Source organism: Lycorma delicatula, chromosome 6, assembly GCF_047948215.1.
Source record: "Lycorma delicatula isolate Av1 chromosome 6, ASM4794821v1, whole genome shotgun sequence".
NCBI classification, from domain to species: Eukaryota; Metazoa; Arthropoda; class Insecta; order Hemiptera; family Fulgoridae; genus Lycorma; species Lycorma delicatula.
The window spans coordinates 158,790,414-158,817,435 of record NC_134460.1 but is presented as its reverse complement, the minus strand read 5'-3'; the positions used below and the strand labels follow the sequence as shown (position 1 = coordinate 158,817,435).

Below are 27,022 nucleotides of genomic sequence, written 5' to 3'. Positions count from 1 at the left end.
TATTTTCATCGGTTCCAGAGTTATAGCGAAATAAAATTTTAATTAATGAAATATTTGTATCTTATAAGGGGAAACAACATCGGTTCGAACCAGACTACATCTCCTTTTTTTAACTTCTATTTTTTTTTAATTTAAATATATTGATTTATTAATAATTATTTACCTCTGATTGTAAAAAAAAATTACGGTAAATAATAATTCAATAATAACAATAAAAAAAGAAATTTCTTAAAAATATCAGAAGTTATTAATGAAGTAAAATTTTATGTACTTTTCATTTTAAAAAAAAATGTGTATATGTAATTTAATGTGCGTACAAGGAAGTCATGTAGTGTCTACATCACATTGTCTTTATTTTCTGATTTCTGTTAAAATCTCTCGAACCAACCCACCTAATTTTCAACGTACTTCTTTACGACTCATTTTAAAAGATTATAGCCCTTATCTTTTTTACTTTTTTCGTTTTCATACTTTACTACCCGCACCATTAAAATAATTAATACTTGTAGGGATAGTGTCTTCATAATATCTTTCACTATGTTATGCTTCTAATATTTTGTTTTTTAACTCACGCTTTACTACTTAAATAAAAAGAAATTCTCCTGCTTACTGTAGGTAATGTAGATTTCCGCGGTAGGAATGACAGCGTCTCTGCCTTTCATTAAGAGGATCCGAGTTCAGAATTGGGTCGGCACGACACTTTTCACGCTCTACAAAATTAATTTTTCCATTTTAAAAAAATATTAATTATTTGCGGGCATCGGCTTGTTCTTAATTTATTAATAAATACTCATAATACTGTGATAAAATATTTAGGGAATGGTATTTATATACCAAAAAATAAATAAAATAATGATGAAAATAAGAGAAGAAAATTATTCATTATTTAAGAACTTTCAAAAGTGAAGGAGAAAATTATTTTCTCCAAATTAATTTGTATTCAAATGACGAGCAGCAAGATGAATTTTAAGTACAAGGAATGTAATGACGTCATCAGTATTTTACATGTAACTCAGAACTGTGTCTATATATTAGTGTCATTAAACAAAACCCTAGATGATCTCTTACAAACACACACACACACACACACACACACACAGCGCTTAAGTTATAAGTTTATAAGCTAATTTTAAGTAAACATATTGACGTTAGGATTGAATCATCTCAGTGGCTCAGTCAATAGTATCATTAACAGGTAAACTAAAGATCATGGGTTCAATTCCCCGCAAAGATTTAGATGTACACTGCGAGACGAAATTGATTTTCGAAATCTTTTTGTCAATAAATTAAGCTATATTCTAAAAAAAAATATTTAATGTGGACACCACATGACTTCCTTGAACGCTTATTAAATTACACGATTTTTAAAATTAAATTACACGTATACACGTTTTTTAAAATGAAAAGTACATAAAATTGTATTTCATAAATAACTTCTGATATTTTTTTCTTTTTTTTTATTATTATTGAATTATTATTTATCGTAAAACACTTTTACAATCAGAGGTTAATAATTATTAATAAATCAGTATATTTAATGTAAAAAAAAAGGAAATGAAGTCTGATTCGAACCAATGTGCCTTCCCCTTGTAAGATCCAAATATTTCATTAATTAAAATTTCATTTGGCTACAACTCTGGAATCAATGAAAATAAGTACCACTTATGATATATCGTTAAAAAGCACTAAACGACGGCTTATTACTGCCGTTAAGAAAAATTCAAAATACAATTTTTTTTTATTTTGGTCTTTTTTGGACACTTTTAGTTCAGTTGATTGCATTAAAAAGGTTAATTGCATTAAAATTGCACAGCTAGATTTTACATCAATCCCAAATCCATATTTTCAACACACTACGGCAAATAGTTTTTGAGTTATGCGAAATACATACGTACGTACATACATACAAACACACGTATAGATATCAACCCGAAACTAGTCAAAATGGATTCAGGTATGTTCAAAATGAATATTTCCGTGGAAATCTGAAAACCGAAATTTTTCGTGATCACAATACTTCCTTTACTTCGTACAAGGAAGTAAAAAGGAAAGAAAAACTCATTTTTTACATGAAAAATATATTTACTGATTTATTTTTAAGCTTGTGATATATTTTATTTAAAATTCGTATTCGTAATATATATATATATATATATATATATATATATATATATATATTCTATATATATTCTATATATATATATATATATATATATATATATACAATTTTTTTAACAACAGTATGAAATTTTTTATTTAATTATTATTAAATTTTATGTACCATTATAAATATTATGAGATTCGTGGTAAAATTTTGTTTAAAAAGAGATGAAATTGTTATACTAATGATATGAAATATTAAATATCATAAGTTTATTGAGTAAAATAAAATTAATTATAAATAAAAGAAGTTAAATTTTGAAAAAAGAAATTAAATTATGATCGTTAATACTGAAAGAAAAAGAAAAATTATAATAATCCTTAAGTTTAAAATTTTTAAAAAAGGCAGACAATAAGATAATCTCCATATAAAATCCATATAGAACCTGGATGAAAAATTCCTTGCTGGTTGTCTTTCTTTTATCGGGTGGGTATTTATTTAATGACTTTTATATTTATTTTGTTTTATTTATGAACGTAGTTATTTATTGTCTTCTGATCCTTTAAATCATTAAGAAAAATGATGACCGGCACTGATATTGGAAGACTAGCCGCGTAAGTGCTTCGTTCTCTCGGCGTAATTCTCTTTCAGTCCGACCCCTGAAGTCCTTTCTTGCTAAAGTCTTCCGGCCTAGCAGGAATGCGTCTTTTTGGAGTCCTAGAGTCCTAGAGGATGCAATGCGCTTCCTTTGCCGGAGGGAGTCGCATGTGCTGCGGTGATATAATTGTAAAATGTAATCATTAAAATTCGCACTTCAGATGTAAATAAAACCATACCGTTGTATTTCGGCGCTGTAAGTATGCCTGTATTTGTATAAAGAGATGGAATTTTCAAAGAAATATTATATAAAAAGTACAAAAACGTTACTCTTAAACAAGGCCACGACAAGCTCTGAGGTTCACTGTCGGATCATCCAATATAGAGTCTCCCGGCCTTTTTTTTAACCTCTGGGACAACCGTTAGGTATTGCTTCAGAGGATGAAATGAATTGAATTTTTTTAGCGTGTGAAAATGCCATGCCTGACCGGGATTCGAACCCGGGACCTCCGGATGAAAGGCCGGGACGCTACCACTCGCACCATAGAGGCCGACAGAGGCTCCCGGCCTGGATTACCATTACTCCACTTTGCGTCCCGCCATTCACGTTGGTCCATCTAATACTGCATGAGGCTTCTTCCTTACCCCCTGCGGTGTAGGTTCCTCTCGGCAGATGTCGGCTCGGACACGGCGCACAGTGCAGTATTTGTACGAAATAGCTGACCAAAAGTAAAAAATTAAACTTGCCAAAACGTCGGTGAAAGTGACATATTCCAGTAGCTAAAAGCCTATTGCATCACAAGTCGCAGTTTCAGATGCTCGGTTCATCCTTGAAAATGCTAATTGATTTTTTTATTCGGTCATAACAAAGCATCGAAGCGAGCGGCTAGTTATTTTTTATTGTTCGTTATTTCAGTTGAGTTATTATTTTTGATAATTTATGTTCAGCGTTTGACTTAAAATTTTGCGTTGAGGGATTAAAAGGTACGTACATATATTTCTAATACTTAGTTTTAGAATATTTTGTAGATTGTAAATTACAAAATTTAAATATCTATTACTAAGTAAGAAATTAGACAGTTTTTTAAGATACTTTTAAATTCGGAAAGGTTTTTGAAAACTTGTCAGGGCTTGTCGACCCATGATTTTTGATTAAACAGATCCTTGTCTTATCAGTAACTTATTTCAGAAAAAAACATTTACCACATACAGCTGTCATTTGGTAAAAACGGGGCTGGAAAGTCGCTATATTTTCTAAAACTGCAATGAATGTTGTACTTGCATAGTATAGTCAATCGAACGGATAATGTAGAAATTAATTCAATCTGAAAGGATTGGCTTCAATCTTAGTACGTTCATAAACAAACTTTCGTGTCACTTTCTAAGTGGGGGTGTGATGGGTCTCAACAGAAACAATTCAGACAAAATGGTAAGAGTGATAGTAATATTTTTGAAAGTTCTTTCGTGGCATTGCAACTGTCATGTAACTCCAATCATTGTGTTATAATTAAAATAAAACTTGTACTGATACCGACTATGGTAGACAGAAAAGTCTGTAATGAAGCCACTGGCACATCATTAACAATGAAGTTTTACATTTGCAGGAAGACATCGGATGATTTCAATAAATTTAATTCAGTTCACGAAGACAATCCTGATTATTTGAAATTTTTACACGCAAGAATTCGATTTTTTGAATTATTGTTGCATTCAGCGTATAGAATTCCTATCAAAACGTGACAGACTAAAACTCAAGAACAAAAGAAAATGGTAAAAAATACAAAAAAGAAAATACAAGATAACTTCAAAGAGAAAATGGATCTTCCTGTAGACATTCCAAAACACAGCGGTTTTTTCTGTCCCAGAAATTGTTGCTCGTATAACATGAGTAGATGCGAGTCTAATATAAAAACTGTAAAATTATTTTGGAGGCAATCTCAAGCGGCCACCAAATAGACCCCGAAGTATCAAGTTTTTGCTTCAGTTACAGCAAAATTATACGTTGAACTATATAGTTCAACGTGTAATTGTGCACAATTACACGAACCCGATCCTACATAAAATTTTGATTCATCGATCAACTGTAATTAGAAGTGTTATATTACCGATTGTTCAGCTATCGAAAGAAGCAGCAGAAGCAAGAAACCAACACTTTTGGCTATGTAGATTAAAAACGTTCTCAAAAAAGTTTTCGAGGGAAAATTGTAATAAGGACATTTTAAAAAGGCTGTTTCTCATTTCAGGCCTCTTTTTGAATCGCACAAGAAAAATACAGAAGAAAAGAACGAAACCGTTCAGCAAAGAAACAGTAGAATAATGTACTGGTTTGGTGCTCCCGGGAGCACCAAACCTTGTTCATTCGGGAGAGATTACAGCAGTAAATAATGATGAAGATAAGGATGAGAAAGACGAAGGGGTTGAATGAAGATATTCAAAGGATGAAGAAGAGGAGAGTGAGACTGATGCCAGGAATTCTAAATAGGGCACTGAACGTTTGAAGCAATATATATTACGTACTCCACCGGGTTGGCCTAGTGGTTAACACGTCTTCTCAAATCAGCTGATTTGGAAGTTGAGAGTTCTAGCGTTCAAAAACTACTTTTCAAAAGTTACTTTTATACGGATTTGAATACTAGGTAGTGGATACCGGTGTTCTTTGGTGGTTGGGTTTCAATTAACCGCACATCTCAGGATTGGTCGAACTGAGACTGTACAAGACTACACTTTACACTCATTCGCATCATCCTCATTCATCCCTCTGAAGTAATACCTGAACGGTAATTTCCGGAGGCTGAACAGAAAAAAAATAGTCTGTAACCTTTTTATTATTGTTTTGGATCACATACTTTTAGTAAGTTAAGTTAAGTTTTCATTTATTAGCAAATATTTTGAAAACTCTTTTGAATTTTTATTTATTTATTTCTTTGATGTTTACTGTAGTTAATTCTTTGTAGGAATAATTTTATAAACGTGTTTATGATGTAAGTATAGTATTTAAGTTAAAAAAATAATAAATAATTTGTTCATAGTAAAATAAAATTATTTATAATAAATAAAATAATATGTAAAGGGGCACGCTTCGGTAAAGTACGTTACACTAGCGTCTGTCTGGCGGGAGTAGCTACCGCGTTGCTTAGCGTTCTGACGGCAGCAACGGCATGAGAGGGTTGGGAGAAGGCGGAAAGCCCTCTCGCCTACCAACGTACCGCCACACATTATTAACATTAACACTTAATATAATTAATACCTAAATTAGCACGTTATATTATACTAATTAAGAATGACTTCCTTAAAATAAAATTTTACATAAAAAAACAATAGGTTAACACAATATATATATATATATATATATATATATATATATATATATATATAATTATATATAGTGTACCGGTTATAATGTACAGTATCAGTTAATACTAATAATCAATATTAGCGTTAATCGCACACTACATATATATCGTGACAAAATGTGCGAATAAGGGACGTGATCTCCTAAACCTTAACTTTCTCCTTAAAACTACACTTATTATAATTAGTTCTAACACTGTAGCACTAAACTTAAGACACTACACTTATCACTATTTTCACAAAAAAGGAGTATAAATTCCTTGGTGAAGTTCTTAATCAGAACGAAAGACGCTCGTGCAAATTTTAACGCAACCTCAATGTCACTACTTTCTAATAAAAAAACAATATTATCAGTTATCTAATAAAAATTGTTTTATTAATAGATTAAACTGTTAGCTCATTTTGGGACACCTTTAATTTAAAAGCTACATTTCTTTTATTAATACTTGCATTATATTTTTAACGATTAACAAGTAATAGATAAAGTTTCAATTATTTAGAATTTAAAATGAAATCTTAAAACGCTCTCTCCGACTTGTTCTTGGAAGCCGCCGGGACTTATATACTATATAAGAGGTTCTGTTACTACACTTGGGGTCCTGACGTCATATGGAATGTTCATGAAACAAATAATTTAACAATAAATATACTATATTAGTGCGACATACGCACTAATTCAGATTAACAAAGATATTTTTTCTATTTTTAGTTTATTATTGTAATAATGAATATAAAATACGAAGTGCAAAAGATAATTGACTTTTAATGATACATGTACTTGACAAATGTTTGTGGAATATTAAGCGTGAAGAATTGAAATATAATCTAACAAACTAAGTCAAAAAAAAGCATGCATCTTTATGTTTTCTAAATATTAGGATTGTTGCAAAGGAAAACCACTAAAACGTATACAGTAAAAATAATCCTAAAACGACAGAAATGAGCTTGAAGATTAAAACGCTGTGGAGGAGTCAAAAATAATGTAAAAATATTTCATGACGTAATTTTGAATAATTGCTTAGGTAGAAAAGATTGACTGTCAGAAATTTCATTCACAGATTTAAAATGGGCTAAGCTTACCGCAGATAAGAGGTTCGCTTGTACGAATGAAAATAGTTAATCTCAAATGTTACTGCACCGTTCAATAAATCCAAATAAATGTGGTAAACGCTAACGCTTTTCCTTATAATGGTAAAGTATAAAATATTTCAGATGAAATCTTTTCAACTGTGTTTGTGTGTGTGTGTGTGTGTGTGTGTGTGTGTGTGTGTGTGTGTGTTCGCATGCCAGTATTATATTGTATCTAATTAATGTATTAATGTAGCTTAGTAATAAATTATCATATTACTTTGAAGCTTTCATTAAATTCATTTCATCTTTTTGCATTATATTTTCCTCGTTTCTAGTAAATCCCTTTAAAAAACCCTTAAAAATAAAATTTATAGGAAGAAAATTTAACGTTTTTCCTGTAAAATGTTTAATACTACATAACTCAAATATAGATTTGTGGGGAAAATATTTTTATTAAACTTAAAAAAAAAATATTTTTGATATTGTCAACTTCAATTGCAAGAGCCCTTAGGTAGGTCCTTTATACCAGCTATCATTATTTACTCATCTTTCCAGCTATTTTCCCTTTTATTCTTTCATTTTTCATCTTCTCTTGTCAAACAATTACTCTTATGAAGACAATATATGTCTTTAGGTATTCATCTACAAATCCTTTTTCAAGAATTCCTCTTTCCAGCTGATTAGTATTCTTTTTTTCACTTATTATTGGTTCCATCCTTTATGTGCCTTTTCCTTTTTGTACTTATCTACCTACTTAATTTTCCTTTGTTTTCAAATCTACATTATAAAGCCTATTTTTTCTCTCCCCTTTATTTTGTTGTTCGAACAAAGCAGTTTAGAGTTTGTATTTATCACTTAGAAGCCAGACAGGACTTTTCCTGTTTCATTATTCTTTACATTACAAAACTGAAGTTGTATTTTTCTAAAAAAATTAACCGAGAGCCAAATTTCTTAAAGAAATTTATGATATAAATATTGCAAAACAGTTACTGTTTCTTTTAAAGGTTTTTAATTTTCTCCTTTTTCCATAAACTTATACTACTTTTCACGTGAATATAATATATTAAATCGATTGAAATTTGTTTAAAATGTGAAAGAAGATTTATTACATCTTACGTGTTTTATTATATCAACTTTTCTTAGTTTTAGGTTTTTTCTGAATAAATATAGGTTCATAATTAATATTTGAATTGTTTATACAACACTTTCATTAATAAATTCCTGCACCATGATCAATTCAAAAATTTCTACTGCCTCAGGGCAGAATACTGTAATTTTATTGTTAGACATAATTTAAACCTCCAATGAGAGCCTGGTTGATTGAAGTATATTGCAGATAGATATTTCCACACTCTTATTTGTCCATTGTGGTCGTCAGCGTATTTTAAAAGAACACAAAATAATAATTCAATTTTACTATAATACATTCATGGGAATGAACACACATCTTATTTTCTTATCATATTAATTTCCTTAATTTAAATAATCTCCTGGCAACAATAAATTTAGATTCTTCTTCTAAATGATTCCTCTTTTATATTTGTAGATTCTCTTTATAGATTCCTCTTCTTCATTTCAGAATACTGACAATTTTATGTCATAAAAACCTGTTTATACTGTTATAAACAAGTTTCTAAGACAATAAAAGAGTTAGTTTATATAATTAGCCTTCCTTATCGTTAATCAATTTAGTATTATATCTCAGGGTGTCTCTCACCATAGGCAAAATCACAGTAATTTGTTCAGTAAGTCCTCCATTGAATTCCAGACAGGTCTGTTGGTGGAATTTCAGGTTGGTTAACACTCTGATGCCATAATGATTGTCTGTCATAGCTTACCTCCTCAATCCCGGTGCGTAAGAGGGCCGCGTTGCAAATCTATTGAATAACTTTGATACTCTCGAAATAAAAAGTCAATTGGATTCAAATCTGGTGAGTGTAGAGCCCATTCAGTAGGGTTCATTACGAGCAATCCAATATTTCGGAAAGACGGTCATACAGCCAGTGTCATACAGTATTTGTGTGGTGTGACTCCATCTTGTATTAACCATTCAGGATGCTCTCTGATACGATCCAAGGTGGACATCCAATCTCTAAGCATTTACAGGTACTTTTCATTGTCCATATTTCTTTCAAAAAGAGTACCGGCCAATGATATGATCATTCCAAATGCCTTATCTCGCCACTATATGATCAGACCTCTGCTGTATGGAGGGATTATACCAATGGAGGATTTCCTGTGACCAGTAGTGCAGATTTTGTCACTTTATTTCAGCTATGCAAAAATTAACTATTGAAAAATAGTATAGAGGATAGGAAGTCCACATTCTCCTCAATTTTCAACAAAAACCAGCCACACATTTCCTTCCTTTCATTAGGATCATCTCTCGATAAGTGATGCAGGAGTTGGAGCTTGGAACAGGTAAAATGTTTCCTCTTCAGGATATCATGGACAATGGATCGAAGAATATTGGGTTCCAGGCTGGTACACTGGATTGACTTCTTTTGACTGCCACAGTAGAGCTTGACAATCACACCTTGAATTGCATCATCAGTCTGTGGCCTTCCCGGTTGCGGAAAATTGGTAACATTGCCCAACCCCTTAAACTTGTCAAGTTATCTTCCCACAATGCAGTGTAGTAGTGGTTGGCATTTGGGATGACATCGACAACTAATTATTAACATCACAATAGGAATACCTTCACAGCCACACAATAGGACGATTTCTTCCACACCTTTCTCCTGTGACAGCATCATTATCTGCAACCAGACAAAGTAAAACGGAAATATAATTTTACCTATGATGTTGGACTTTGCAGGCATTATATTTTTACCATACCAATAGCTTTATGATTTAATATCTTGCTATATTATTTTGATACATATTTGATAATCAGCAATATGGAAATTATAAAATTTTTGTGCATAACGTATAAATATCTTAATATTTAGACATTTGTATGAACCTCACAGCTAATCATTGAATTATTTTTAAGTCTACTGTCCATGTAAATACTAAATAATAATACTGTCCATGTTAATACTGAATTATTAAAACAAAATCCAAACTGAAATTTTTAATGAAATTATACACATAACAGCCAAATGTTAACTAATTTAAAATTATGTTCACGCATCAACTGCTGTCTGTAATGTCATGAAGAAAAAAATACCTACCTATTTATTATAATAGTAACTAAATTTAAAGAAAATTGTAAAATTCAAAGTTTTTAGTAAAAATTAACTTAGTATTTTTTTCAATATTCATAATCTATTCAATGTACAAAAGAGGAAAGTTTTAACTATAAAACAATAAGTAAAATTTTTATTGATAAAATTAGTAATAATTTTGTTTTATTTTACTATTATTGTATTTTTTTATTATTCTTTAATAATTTCTTCTACTTTTTACTTAATTTTTAAACAACTTACTGTTTTAAATTGTTTTAAAAAGATTGCTAAATCGGTATAATAAAGAGAAAAACAATGATTTAAACGATGAAGTGTCTAGTTTAAAGGTATAACTATCAAATAATGAATACAAAATTTTGACTCGGCAAATCAAATTGGCATACAGAGATATGACACTCATGTGACAGTGAACTAATTAATAATCTTTTATTTATGTCATATATACATTTTTGCTTGTATAAAATTATGATTTTTTGTTAATTGATCATAAATTAATTAAAGAAATTACATTACAATTGCATAAAACCTGTTACATTTGTCAGATACTTAATTCTGGCACCTTATTTATCCTACTTTTTTATGATGAGAGATTAATTTTATAGCATATGAATAATTCTAAGTTTAATCACAGTTTGATCCAAGAACCTTCTATTTATATATTGCATTATAGTATATTTATTATATTATTAGTAATTTTAGAGACTGACTTATTTTCAAAAACTCGTAGCAAAAATAAGGAGTTTTTCATAAATTCTCCTTCACTACAATTTATATTGGCTGCAATGGCCATAACTCGGACGCCATGTGTTGATGAAGGAGTTAACTTTATGAGCAACAAAAAGTAAATGTGTAGACCGATTCTGCATTATGTGCTAGGAATATCATTGTAATAACCTACTTTTGTTATGGTATATTTCTCTTTTTTTATGAGCAATTAATAATAGATTAAAATAACTGTTAATAAAATAAGTTGATCTTGTCAGTTACTACATTTATTAAAGTTTATTATCTAACTAAATCTAATGCTCCAAATCTGCTAAACCATCTTTCAATAAACCGTTCTGTTGAATTAATTGTCAGTAACATGATTTAAGTTAATAGTCTCAGCAAAGTATTTTTTTATCCTTTCTGGCAAAACTGAAAAAAGTAAATTCCTTTTTTCCATAGAGTAGTAGTAGTAGTAGTAGTAGTACCTCATTATATGAAAAAAAGGAATGATAACATTACAGTTGTGGTTTACAACTACTCTTTCCCAACATTTGTAATGGATAATTACACGTGAATAAAATATTTATTCATTTATTATTCTACTTACGCATCTACTTAATTCTCATAAATTCTGTTCACCACTCTTATTTTATATGCCTTTCACCCTTTCTGATTTCTGTTGAATATGTCTGATGACGTTTTCATTAAATCCTTACAATAGGAAAATATTCCAGAGGTAAGATAGTCTCTTCCTATTCATATCATTAAAATAAATAAAATTAAAAAAAAAAAAATGAAATATAAGAAAAAAGAAAGTAATGACGATTCTGATACAAAGATAGCGAACACAGTATACTGGAAGCAGGAGAATTTTGTTAATTTGTGATAAAATTACAGATCGTGGTAGAAGCAAGGGTGTTTGAAAATGCAGATGGGAGATTTCATGCTGCTAGTATCACTAGTATCAAAAACATGCCAAGTTAAAAACTAGTATTAAAAACACACTGTTGGTATAAATGTAGATGTAAGAATTACAAAGAAATTTGAGAAATATTTATGTAGCGTGTAGCATTCTATATCGGTGAAAAAAAAACATCAGGTAAAAGAAAAAATGAAAATAAAAGAATGCTTTGAAATTTGGTGTTAGAGGAGAATTTTGAAAATTAGGTGGATCAATAAAAATCAAAATGAAGAGGTTTTAAGATAAATAGGAAAGGAACTAAATTTACGATAAAATCTTGTAAATGTCAGTTATCCGTGTAGTTAATTTGATAATGAGAAAACGTGTAGAAAGTAAAATCTAAAGAGAAAAGAGCTGGAATATTAATTTCAAAATATAGATTTTTGTAATTACGAACCAAACTAAAAGTAACAAAATGTTTTTTAAATATAATTTCAAAAACTTTTTTTATTTATCTTTGTAAAACCTTCCTCATAAAGTGATGTTAGGTTATTCTCACTTTGTGAATTGAAATGTATAAAACAGATAACTGAGATTATAGGATTTAGTAAATATGTCGATGTTAAAAGATTAGTACATAACAGAAAGGATTGGAGTACAGCATCGAACCATTTGATTGACTGATGACTAAAAAAAACCGTTGATGCAGTAAATAATATAAAACATGCAATTTTTATTTCCATACGTAAAATATTTTATCTTTTGTCTATTACTTGATTAGTTCATATTAATAATATAATTACATCTTAAATAAGTAAATTTTTATTTACCGGTACAATTTTAATTTTTACTTTATTTCAATTAATTACTTGAACTAATTTTTAAAATTAAAAAGAAAAACAATTATTTAACTTTTAGTAGTTATTTACAACGATAAAATAATGAGTCCCTCGCAAATACCGGTGTTACAACTTTGTTAGCATACAGTGTTAGGTTTTAAATGTGGCCTGCATTTTCTACTCGTATGATAATCCTAGAGTTTGATAATTTATTTGAAATAGTATTTTAACGCCTGAGCACCGTGCACAAAATCTTATGATTTCATGTAATGTATTAAAAATACCAAGATTTATGACACATTGCAAATCATAAATCCCACAAGAAAAAGGTTTACATAAAATTAAAATTATGTAACTTGTTTTAACTTAATTCTGCATAATTTAATGTAGCTATACAGGTTTAGCAGTCTTATAAAAAATAAATTATAATCTTCTGTATACTTTTTAATTCACAGACTATACCGACATATACTTTACAGTTTGATATCAAACACAAACCTATTCATTTGAAGGTATTCTATATTTCAGAACGAGATGTAGCGTAAGCAGCCTCCACAAGCCGCAATGTTTAGGATAAAAACTGCCCATGATTGTCTTGGTGCACATCTGTTCCAAATAAATATATGTTCTCCATCTAGATGTGTCATTTGTAACGTGAAAAACAATGTTATGAACTAGGAGCATGTAATGAATGAATGTGATTATTTTAAAAATTGTAAAGGAATGTCTGTTGGAAAGATCTGCTGACAGATCATATTTCCATAATAACTACTATAAAAAAATATTTTTTCAAAAATAAAAAATCATAAAACAATATATTTTTTAAATTTGATTTTCTTAGTATCTTTTATGTAGATATTTCAGTTCTTAAAATAATTTTTCATTAAATAATAATAATTTTCAATTTTTTTTTTGAAGAACTGGATGGTAGGGTCAGTTTTCCGAAAAAAATATTATTTTTGTTCAAATACTATATTAATCATAGAAGTAGAAGTTGAATTAAAAAGTAACTGTAGTTTTAATTGATTTAAATACCAAATTTCTATTTTAGTTAGTAAAGTTAAAATATGTTAATAATCACTATAATTTCCAAGAAATTAAAATAAATGACCGTCAGTTGTGGAAGGAATTGATATTTTTTATATAAATAATACAATAAATTCTGGTATTATAATTCTGAGTAATAATCTGCACATAGAATGTGTACTGAAGCAGAATACATCATTGAAAATTGAAGAAACTATTTTATCTCTTTAGAAAAATTTTTGTTTGTAATATTTCTATATGTGGGAGGTCCCACATATGCGAATCTATGTCCATTTTTACTGATTTTCATGTTATGACTTATACTCACTAAACCTTTGGTGCTCTTCTCAGTGGTATCCAGTACTATGTCCTCTGTTTATAAATAGCACATTTAGTAACTAGTAAAAGATGCTAACAGCTGTAATTTTTTAAAAGATTAAAGCACTATCTGGAGATATAGCTGTTTACCTCAGTGCTATTTTAATCTTAATTGCACCACATGCAGATAGTTCTTTATTCTTCTACATAGTTATGAAAATTTATTAATCGCACCCAACAGACTTATCATGACATATCCATACAATGAAGCCTATTTTTATTGCATTCATTTAGATTATTGTTTCTGTACACAGTCCGAGTGGACTTCTTAACGATATTAGCTCAATAGAAGCTGTTTAATTTAAATGTTGTACTGCAAAGTTCTAAGCGCCAAGAAAATTCTCTGTAGAATGTTAAAACCACCTTGCACTTGTAAACTTTGATTATTTGAAAAAATATCTGAAAACATGACAGTAACAATTTTTTTTAAATTTTAGGATGAAATTAAAGATTTTAATATGAAATGACAATTCATAAGTTCATGCTAACAAGTTAAAGAAATACAGAGACTGAGGGCAAAAGATGGTAATAAACTGTAAAATAAATTTATTAATTATAGTTTTGTTATAAATATCAAAACAATAAAGGTCTCAATTCCCCCCTGAGGGAGAAGAACACCCGCCTTGTGACAAGTCTGGTTGCCACACCACCCGTTCGTTTCTAGCCATTATTGGCTTAATTGGAGGGCATCTTCTTGCCCTCAAACCGATCACATTCCACACTTATCAGTCGACCTCAGTGAGATGCCACCGATGCAAATACCTCAAAACACATTCACATTAGTAAATTCCACCCTAGTCAAGTTTTGCCTTCTAAGAAGACATCAGACACCTAACTCTACCACATAACCCTTAGGAACTGCTAAAACTGCCTTCCCACAGAAGATCAAAGACCCCGCGAGCCACAATAAGGGTCTGTTAAATTATGTTCCTTAATACTCTTTGTATTTCAAAGTGGTAGTTAATACACATAAAAAAAGACAAGAGAACGTGTAATTCAGCCAGATTTAAGAGGGAAGAAAACACCTGAAAATAAAATTCCACAAGAAGTAATCGTACTATGTAGATTACTTCTTGTGAAATTTTACAATGTGGTTACAATAGGTATGTGGTTAAACCACATTTTACAATGCGGTTTTACAGTGTGGTTTACAATCGCATAACTTTTATTTAATTTTTTTTTCAAAATTTTATAACTAATAGTAACTATTATTTTCTTCTTTTAAAGGATAGTTTTATAAATAATTTCTTCTAATAACCACCAAAAGTAATAACGTATCGTTTTCATTAACGATTATTTCTATTATCCAAAAAATGAGTAAATTAAAAACGATACATCAAAATCCATTTTATTTGGTTTTGATAGTAATTATTTTTCATTTTGCTTTCATTATAAATTTACAGTTTTTTTGTTATTACAAAACTCTGGATTTTCATAGTAGGATATGTTAAGCTACATGGAGTTTTTGATGATAACTTAATTTTTGTAAACTGGTTTTTATCAATTTCAAATTTATTTAAAATTCCGTTTTACATTCATAATTTTAACCATATTTTTATATAAATATTGATATTTAGTTAATAATTAATCAAAATTCTTTTTACTTCCTTCTACGAAGTAAAGGAAGTATTTTCAGATTTCAATGGAAATATCCCTTTTGACCATCCCTGAATCCGTTTTGACTAGTTTCAGTGTGACGTCTGCACATACATACGTACGTATGTATCTCGCATAAACGATTAGCCGTTGGATGTTCAAATTTTAGGACTGTTGTAACATCAATTGTGCACCTCCCATTTTCACTGTAATCGACTGAATCAAAAGTGTCCAAAAAAACCCAAAATCCAAAAAATCTGGATTTTGAACTTTTTCTTAACTGCAGCAATAAGTTCTCATTGAGAGCTTTACAACGATACATTACAAGTGGTTTTTTTTTCATTGGTTTCAGAGTTGTAACCAAATAAAATTTTAATTGATGAAATATTTAGATCTTATAAGGGGAAGGCATATCGTCGAATCAGACGTCATATCTCTTTTTTAACTTTTTTTTAATCTAAATATAATGATTTATTAATAATTATTAACCTCTGATTTTACAATAAAGAAATCTTTTACAATAAATAATAATTCAATAATAACAATAAAAGAAAGTATATGAATAAATATCATAAGTTATTAATGAAATAAAATTTTATGTACTTTTCATTTTAAAAAAATCTGATGTGGACGCCACATAACTTCCTTGTACAATGATTATTAAATTACATATACACATTTTTTTAAATGAAAGTACATAAAATTTTATTTCATTAATGACATGATAATGATTTTTTTTTTATTGCTATTGAATTATTATTTATCATATAAATTCTTACAATCAGGGGTTAAATTTTTTTGTTCTTTTCTTTGAAAATTCAGTAACATTTCTGCGTTTTTTTAATATATATATATATATTAATATAACAAATATATATTTAAAGAAACTAATAAAATGGAAATGTTTCTGTCTATAATTTAATAAATTGGAATTTTGTAATTATCATTCTATTTAAGTTCAGGATATTAATCTGTCATAAAGTTATTACTATCAAAAAATTATCATCTCTTTTCTAGTTACTTTCATTGTAACTTCCAATCAGTTAGTTATTCTGTTCCTTTCTTTATCTCTTCTTTTCCTTTACTTGATTATCTTTTTCTTCTTTCTTTAAACAAAAATAGCTTTAGCTCTGATTAAGATGCAACCCTCGTGTTATGAAACAGACCTCAAAGTAAAGAAACATATTTTCAGAATAACAATGAAATATTCTTTAAATTTTCTTAAAATGGTGTGACTAAATATATTTTTATTATTTTTTCATTGTAAAAAATGGTTGGTCATACAACATAATATTGAATTTATGTTTTTACAGTCATTTTACACTTTTTTAAAACTAATTTTTACTTTTGATTGAGATCACTTATAAAGAAAAGTGTACAAGGTACAAATAAAGTAATGAGACTGGTTCTGAAAAACATTTTCTTTACAATCCAATTGTAAGTAGTATAGAAATCTCATATTCAAAGCCAGGCCAACCAGTTCTGAGCACAATCCATTGGCCTTGAATATGAATTTTTTTTTCACTGAGAGCACCCCCACTTTTCAGTTAAATTCTCACCACAAAAGCATCTATCTACTACAAAAATCACAGCAAAACACGACTCTGTTTTCTTCAATAAATCAACACATTAAAAACTGGCCTTGAATATGAGGTTTCTGTTCACGGGCGCTGATTGGTTGATTCCCTCAGTTCTCTTTTCACGACATCGACCGCCACTTACCAGTTAAAGTCTCACCATGAAAGCGTGTAACTACCACAAAAAACACACTAAAACACGTCTGTGTTTTCTTCAATAAATCAACGTATTAAAAAGTAAATTATTCAAATACATTAAAAACTGGCCTTGAATATGAGGTTTGCATTCACGGGCGCTGATTGGTCGATTCCCTCAGGACTCTTTCACGATATCGACCGCAACTTACCAGTTAAATTCTCATCACGAAAGCGTCTATCTACCACAAAAAACACCAAAACACAACTCTGTTTTCTTCAATAAATCAACGCATTAAAAAGTAAATTATTCAAATACATTAAAAACTGGTCCTGAATATGATCCTCATATTCAAGGCCAGGCCGACCAGTCCTGAGCACCAGCCACTGGCCTTGAATATGAGGGTTTTATCAAGTTATGGAAACAAATCAGCTAACGACAAAAGATAATAAGAAACTATTACTAAGCAGGAAGGCAGGAGTGTGAAATATGGTGTGAAGTCAGACTGAAATCTTTCAGTTAGGTTTAAATGGCTCTGTTTACTGATGAAATTATAGTATTAAAAATAATTTTGTTTCAGGCTTGGTCAGTAAACGAATAAGGTCAGAAACTACTGAGATTATCAAATCGTAACTGGACTTAGCTTGTGATAACTTTTGTAGAATTTTAACCTTCAAATATACAATATCATAAATGAAATTGAAATAATGAATTTAAATAAACCTCAACATATAAAGTGATAATTGGAATGTCTTTAAATAGCATAACTACACAGCACAATGAAATGTTTGTGTAAACTTAACTTATTATGAATCCTGTTTAAAATCAATTCTAATATTAATTTAAATTGAAATCAGTAGTATAGATTTTAATTTTAAAGGTGAACATAATAGTGATACTGAAAAACTGAAATGATGTTCAGCCTCTAGAGATAATGACATCTAAATAAAAATTTAAACAGAAAAGAGTTCTATAAATAAAGGAAGGTAAACAAAAATATTGATTCACTTACCATTCTAAAGTTGTGATGTTACCAACTCAATACAACAAACAAATAAATTTTAAAAATATATGTCAAATTCAAAATCCTTCTTTTCAACTGGAATTAAAAAGGAAGAGGAATAGAAATGGCAAAACAATAATTCATTTATATATATATATATTTACTTATTTTATCAAATATTTTTTCCACTGTATTGAATCATTATAATTTAATCAACAATAACATTATAAAATCAAAACCACCAAATACAATATAGTAAAAAGAAGAACACTAACTTTAGTACTTTCAAAGTCAAAATAGTGTATATAGGATGAGAAAGATTATGGAGGTAGAAGAATTTTGTTATTTGGGAAATATAATTACTAAAGATGAACGAAGCAGGGCGATATAAAATCCCGAATAGCACAGGCGAAATGAGCCTTCAGTCAGAAATATAATTTGTTTACATCAAAAATTAATTTAAATGTCAGGAAAAGATTTTTGACAGTATACGTTTGGAGCGTTGCTTTATATGGGAGTGAAACTTGGACGATCAGAGTATCTGAGAAGAAAAGATTGGAAGCTTTTGAAATGCTTTTGAAGTGCTATAGGAGAATGTTAAAAATCAGATGGGTAGAGAAAGTGAAAAATGAAGAGGTTTTGCAGCAAATCGATGAAGAAAGAAGCATTTGGAAAAATATAGTTAAAAGAAGAGACAGACTTATAGGCCACATATTAAGGCACCCTGGAATAGTCGCTTTAATATTGGAAGGACAGGTAGAAGGGAAAAATTGTGTAGGCAGGCCACGTTTGGAATATGTAAAACAAATTGTTAGGGATGTAGGATGTAGGGAGTATAATGAATTGAAAAACTAGCACTAGATAGGGAATCTTGGAGAGCCGCATCAAACCAGTAAAATGACTGAAGACAAAAAAAACTATGTTAAAGTAAACCTTAAATAAAGTTTTCAATTTATAGTGTTGTATGAGGTGATAATCCATCACAAAGGATTTAATATTTTTCCGTACATTTATTTAATTTTTTTCCTAATTTTTCTTTACCGTCCTTTTTGCACATTATAAGGAATGCTCATGAGGGCACACATTTACACCCACACATAGAGATTAGATTTATTAGATTATATAAATTTGAATATCTTTTATATATGTATGTACAATAAGATAAAATTGTTTGTTTGTTGAACATACAAACAATGTTCTTGCATCATGTGAGAACCAACCGATCGTTAGCTTTCAAATTTGCAGGATGTATTTGTGTTATACCAAGGAAGGTTTTAAGCTGTAGATTTAACCAACTAGCTCCTTGGGGAGGTCAAGTTTTCAATTAAAAATATTCATTAAAGAAAAGTTAATCTTTTTATTGTTATTGTTTTATTTTTGTCACCTTGACAATAAAAATATGTTGTGAATTTTTCCTTGTCAAAGGTGTGTGTCCTTAATTTATCGTAGTCGCTACTATCTGTCTTCTGTAATTTAGGTTTTTTTTCAGGTTTCTATAAAACCTGAATACTTTTAATTGTTATTTATCAGTATCATTCTCACAACTATGAGAGAAAAGAACACTGCGGGGTACAGGGGGCGGAACCCCTTGGCTAGACGGTTGGCTAGACGATGAGCGAAGAGAGCCCTGACCGGCTAATATAAATATTAATAATTAATATTATGATAATATTTATTATATTATCTATATGTTTATTATTATTATTATTATTATTATTATTATTATATTGAATAAGTATATATGTACGCATATTACACATCTTTCTTAAATCCAGGATCGATCTTATTACGTCATTCGAGGAAGATGGATAGTGCGGTAAACAAATCCTAATCTAAATCAACTCGACCTCAGTAAACCATCGGACCTTACTCTAGATGTGCGGAGAGCGATTCAAGCTAAGGTAGATGTTACGGGATGAAAACTTACTGTATATAACAACGATCTACGTACTTGTACGTTTACTTTATAGCGTATTTCTACCTTTACGGTTTTTAAAAATAAACTATGCTTACAAAAGCATTAACACCTAAGCAATACTTACTGATTTTAACTCTTTCTTTTGTAAAGTAAAGCTACTGTAGTAAAACCAAGTTACCCGATTAACTTAAGCTTAAGATATCATATTAATATAAATTAATATATTATGCCTTAATATTTTATCTCTATGGTACAAAAGGAATTATTTTTAAAGAAATTAAAAAAAAAAATTGAATCATATTCGGAATGAAAAGGTTCGATTTAAATTTATATATTAAATAAATTTTTTTAGGAATAACAAATAACTAGTTGGAAATCTGCTTCCAGAAAATGTTTTTCCCAACTGCAGTCAGTTTCTGCATCAATGGTGGCTGCAGATAACACTGCGATGAACTTAATTTCTTCTGAAGTAATTAGGAAAACTCTTTTAATATTCTTAAATAAAATTTCTTTAGTTCGTCGACAAATATATTAGAACTGTGTTGTGGCAGTTCGTTTAATATGCAATTGTTATCAAATTCAGTCGTTTTGAGTTTCTCATTTTTACGTGTTATGTATAAAATTTTAATTTTATCATTCATATTTTTGTATTGTCTTGTTTCTACTTGATTTACAAATAATTTTTCTGATGTTTATGTGTAGCATTTTTAGGAATTTTTTGCATCCGATTCAATACTAAGTATACTGAGTATATATATATAGAACTTTTCCCTCGAATTAATTTAAAATACAATTAAATATTTTCTCTTGCAAAAACAATATTGTTATTCTGTAAGAGGAGCGACAAATAATAATAATAATTAATTAATTTTATAAAAACCTGAATTTTCTGCATCCATCTTCACTTCTCAATGTGTTCATAAATATATACTCAATTTTCATTAACATCTTTTTACATAAAATAACTTTATGTATTAACCTTAACATTACATATTTCGTTTGTTTATATTCTAAATAATTAATATACACTTGAATTAAATTTATTTTTTTATTTAAGATTTATTTGTTATGCTGGCCTGATCAGTTTTATTACGGTTTCCCTTCTTTAAATTCTGGCAAATGCAGGGCTTTACCCGTTCTTGAAGCGATGTATATTATTATACTAGCTCCCCGTCGCAGCTTCGCCCGCTCTACATGGTTACTTGCGTTTCCCGTAGCGGTCAATCTTTTTATTTTAAGTCAGGTAACCGGAGGCAGATACAGCAAAGCTGACAGTGGCTGTGTTGGTTGAGCCAAGACCCTTAAAAAATAAACTGACCTTCGCATCCCTTAAAAAGATCGGAATTTAAAAAACACAAAATGATTTTTTAAATATTTATCTGAAGAGTATTTACAAGCAAAAATTTACTGAATATCTCGTTTACTATAGTCTCGGGATTGGGAAAATTTACAGTCGTTGAAGATTTTTTTTTACCTTTCTTCGTCCACGTTCAAGGTCGAACGTCACAGATTTAGAAATTGGTTTATTGACATGAAGATTACACTGACCAAAAATCAGGTTGATTTCTTCATTTGTTAACGAGAAATAAAAAAATATCAGGGTTTCAAAAAAATTCAAAAATTTTAACTCTTGCAACTCGGAATTTCAAAAATCTAGAAATTGATTTTTAGATGTTTACAATCATTCAGTTCAAACTCAGCTCACATAACGATAGACACTCACAGTTCATAATTCATTAATTCAGTTCATTTAGTTTGTGCCTAACCGGCAGATCTCCACTACTCCATATATATATATATATATATATATATATATTAGAGATTTTTAGAGATGGAAAAGATAGTTTTATTATATATTTTATCTGTTAAATAGAAACGGGTAAAAATTGAGTTTCGACTGATCAAGTAGTTCTTTACTTCCTTGTACGAAGTAAAGGAAGTATGTGATCGCGAAAAATTTCGGTTTCAGATTTCAACGCCTGTACATACGTACGTATTATGTATCTCGCATAATTTCAATATTTATAAAGAAATACAGACAATAAATTTATAATTTAATTAATTTTTTGTATTTTTATTGTCTTTTGGTTCTTTAAATGTATTTATAATTTCCAAGTCTGATTTCTTGTTATTCAAGGTTTTAAAACTTTTCTTTTAACATTAAAAAGGCATTTTCTTAGAACAATACAAAAATGTTTTCTTTATTGTTGCTAATTAACTGATTAAACGTTTTTCGACTAGTTTTGTTTCTAAATGTAAGTGTAAATGTTTTGTGTAAAACTATTGTATTATTCACTTAAAAGTAGTACTTAAAAATAGAGATGTAGACCTTTCCTATTGTATTATGTGTAGCCTATATATATAGGCTATAGATAATACCATAAACATTATATATATATAATATTTATGGTTATTGTCAGTGTCAATGTCAATGGATTTGTGATGTGTATCTCAGGTAGTTATCAAATGTTGACTCCATGCTTCTGTGGAAGATTTTTAAGTGTTCATTCTAACCACTTTTTTTTTAAAAAGCATACATCTATGAAAATCTTTATTTATTACAAATACACAAAAAAGGCAGCATTTTAACATAATTAATACTATAAAATATATAATTAAATAAAAACGTACAACAATGATTTGCTAAATGAACAGACACAATTCAAACAATACATAATTTTTTGAGCACGTTCTTAATATGTACTTGCCTAATTAAAAAAGCAATCCCCCAGCAGTAACATCAGCTGATATGATATGAACAAAGCAGCACCAGAAACTGTTTGTTGCAAAAATAACTGAAATTGTTTTGACACAAGTTGGAATAAATTGTAAAGAAATTTTCTTTTTTTTACAATTGATCCCAAAAATTTTTTAATCTAACAAATTTTTGAAATTTGTTTACAAATTTTTAAAATTTTAACAATTTTAAAAATTGTAAAAATTTTAACAATTTTAAAAATTGTAAACATTTTTTACAATCTTGTTATTACAAAAGCTTTAAATTTTAAATTAAAATCATCACCATGACAGAAAATAACATAACAAAAGGCTTAGAATTCATAAAGCAATCCCCAGTGCTTTATGAATTAGAGGGATTAAGAGGACACAATCATATTGATAAGTGGTGAAAATGCTTTCCTTATATGGAAAATTGGTTCACTCAGTGTCATTATTCAACATTAACAGTTTTATAAAAAAAAAAAAAAAAACATTTTTTTGCGAAAGGTTGAATATTAAAGTTGCGAAGTTGTTCGACTGTAAATTTACTTCTGCCATGATGATAAATTATTTTTCTTTTTGTTTTATTTGCTTTTAGAGTCGATCTACCAACAGCTCATCGTAATGGTACATTTTATCAGTGCTGTTCTGGTTTCTGTGTTGATCTTCTTGAGAAATTTGCTGAAGAACTTGGATTTACATATGAGCTAGTTCGAGTTGAAGATGGTCGATGGGGTACTCATGAGGTAATAAATTCTGTTATTGTATCATTAAATTTTTAATTATAAATTTAAATTATGTTGATAACATATGGTGGGAATTATCATCTGACAAGAATGTTTACAGAAAAGAGGTGTGAGATAATTAAGGGGTTTTAGTAGATCATCATATAATACATGCATTTATCGCTTTTCTCTTATCAGATATATTTTAAGTAAAACAATGAACTATCTTTCATTCTTTCATGTTATCATCACTCTCTTGTTATTGAATTACTATAACATTCTAATTTGTACTACCTTATGTACTTGTCGTATTTTTACCCTGTAATATTAGTCATGGAACATAATGTTTTTTTTTTCTTTTTTTTAATGAATATACTATATATTTATTAATTTATCCAACATTATAACCCCCTGACTGGAAGTATTACTCTTTAAGACTTTGGGAGATAGCTCTTAGACCGCTTAGCCTATGCAGCTTTTCTTCGTACTACACACTGAACTGCTGAACTTTTTACACCATACACAAACACTACACAGATTACAACATACACACTTATGCTGCAACACAACAAAATCTTACACTGTTTCTTTTTACACTTACACTTGGTGTTGTTGCAACACCTTATGAAATGCAACCGTAACCCAAGTGGGAAAACATTGTGTCGATGGGTGGATGACTCTACCTAGTGAATCTCAGACAATATCCTTTGGACACTAGGATGAACCCAGTTGTATGCAGCCCTAGCTCTAGAACAAGGACGCTTTGCTGGAGTGGTCTGTTGTATCGCTAGTACTCTTTGGAACTGTATGTCAGTCCCAATCTCTAATCCTTCAGTGGTTGTTGGTCCACTTGAAAATACCAACAAACCCGGGAGTTTAAAAAGGCTTTGATCGACCTTGTCAGCCAAATATGTGACAAATGATAAAGAAACAAGACATGTAATAGAGAGAGGTAAAATATGAAATGTTGTTTCCTTGTGGTTAGCTATAAAGAGGAAGGTAATTCCTTTACTAAAGTTTCTCCATTTCTAATAAATAAGTGCATCAAAGTAGCTTATGGCTCACCAAAATCCATTAAAAAGCTTAGGAGTGGCATTCTTCTGATTGAGGTTAATAATAATGACCTCAAAATAATGGAAGCTCCTAGCCCTTAGATATAAAGTAAAGGACAAAGTAATAGTGGAGTACCACAATAAACTGAATTCCAGCAAGGGAGTGATCTTCTGCCATGACTTGACTGATATTGAACTATCAGAAATACATGAAGCTACCACCGCAGTCTGTTTCGACTGTTCAGAGGATCATCAGAAAGGAGAATTTAATGTGCCAACATTCTCATTTATCCTAACCTTTTCGACTCCAACTGTTTCTGAGCAAATAAGAATTGGTATCTATCCATGTGCGATTGTATATACCAAATCCAAGATGCTGCTTTCGATGCTAGGGTTTTTGTCATTACAAAGATGGTTGCACAAAGGAACTAGTATGTGCACATTGTGGTTGTACGGGACTTAATGATGTTGTGGAAGAAAAATGAATTATTTGTAAAGTTTCACACTCAGCAAGGTCTCAGGAATGCTCCCTTGATAAGGAAGAAAACGCTATAATAAAGATATGTACAGAACAGAAAGTCTCCTTTCCTGAGACTCGTTGGGAGTATAGAAAATCCCTCAACATGAGGAATCCAATACAACTTGTCTTAGTTTTTCCAACCTCTCTTCAACAAAGTACAAAAAGTACAAAGTCCAACAAATGTGCATCATGCAAAGAATTAACCATTCCACCAATTTAAGTGTATAAACTTTTCAAACTGAACAAAATTTTGTGATAAAACATTTTTAATAACGTATTTCAAAATATTTTAAGTTAGTTTTGTGACCATCCCATCGCTGCTGTTTTCACAGCTGGTTTCATACTGTTTACATATAAACAGCGTTATTGGTGTTTTCACACTGGTATCAGCTAATGTTATTGCTAAATACACATGAAATATATATATAATATATTAAATCAACGGATTCAATTCAAATCCAGCACTTTCTTAACAGATTCTATATGTGTCAGTTTAATTTAAAATAATTATATATATCAGACTAGTAAAATAAGATAGCACGAATGTGATAACAGTAACATAAGTCACTGAGGTTAGCAGGAAAGATTGAAAATGTTTTTAAATTTTCTCAATATTTTTCACATTTCTGTTGGAATTATCATAACTGATTTGAATTTATTTTCTGTCCTTCGTATCATTGTCATTCTAATGTTGTAGTTGATGCATTTCAGAGTACCTCCATTCTCTTATTTTTTTATTTTAACAGTTTTAAATATTACATCAAATTGAGTGTTTATTTGTCTATTATTTCCTGTCCTAATCTAAAATTAAAAGGACAGGACATAAAAAATAAACACTCAAGCCATTGTAATTTTTAGAAATTTTAAATTGTTAAAATAAAGAATCAGAAAGATTAGTTCAAGAAATTGTATAACCGCTACGGTTACACAATTTCTTGAACTAATCTAACTGCTCTAAAGCAGGAGGGACAAAGCAGAAATAATCATAATGTAGGGATAGGGAGTAGGAGGAGCTTAACATATCTATTTATTTGACAATATCAACTGAAAAACTCAGTGCTAAAAGTAGTTTTGAGAATGGAGGTACTCTAAAACACATGAACTACGAAGTTAGAGGGACAATGCTAGGAAGGGCAGAAAATAACACTCACATTAATAACAAAAATGTTTTATTATAAAGTTTAGTTTGGTAAATAAAGATTTATATTTTTAAATTAATATCATCATCAAACATCATAGGCAAAATCATACTAAAAGATACATTAGTTACAATTTTGACTAATTAATTTCATGATGGTACTTTAATCAAGGTTTTCCATAGTTTTCCTCATACTAAGGATATAATTCTTTTTGCTACAATTAAACAGCACATCTACTTTTTTCTGATCCAATTCTCATAATCTGGTTCAACAGTAGAATTAAAACTCATAACAAATTGAATTTTCAAAAAATTAAACAAGTCATTTACAAATTGGAGTAGTAGCGTTTTGGTTATTCATCTGGAGATCCTGATTTTGAATCCCGGTCAGGCATGGTATTTTTCATGCGCTACAAATTTCCATTTCCATATGTCACACACAAGCATCAAGCTTATGTGGCGATGTCATCAAGCAA

General features: G+C 29.6%; 1 protein-coding gene across 1 annotated transcript in view; it reads left to right on the top strand.

Annotated features, from left to right (window-relative positions):
• Nmdar2 (glutamate ionotropic receptor NMDA type subunit 2) overlaps window positions 1–27,022 on the top strand; it is a 694,511-nt gene that overhangs the window by 573,245 nt on the left and 94,244 nt on the right. The window contains exon 8 of the mRNA XM_075369831.1: window positions 23,710–23,857. Coding sequence (XP_075225946.1) covers window positions 23,710–23,857 — 148 coding nt within the window. The remainder of the gene's footprint in view (window positions 1–23,709; window positions 23,858–27,022) is intronic.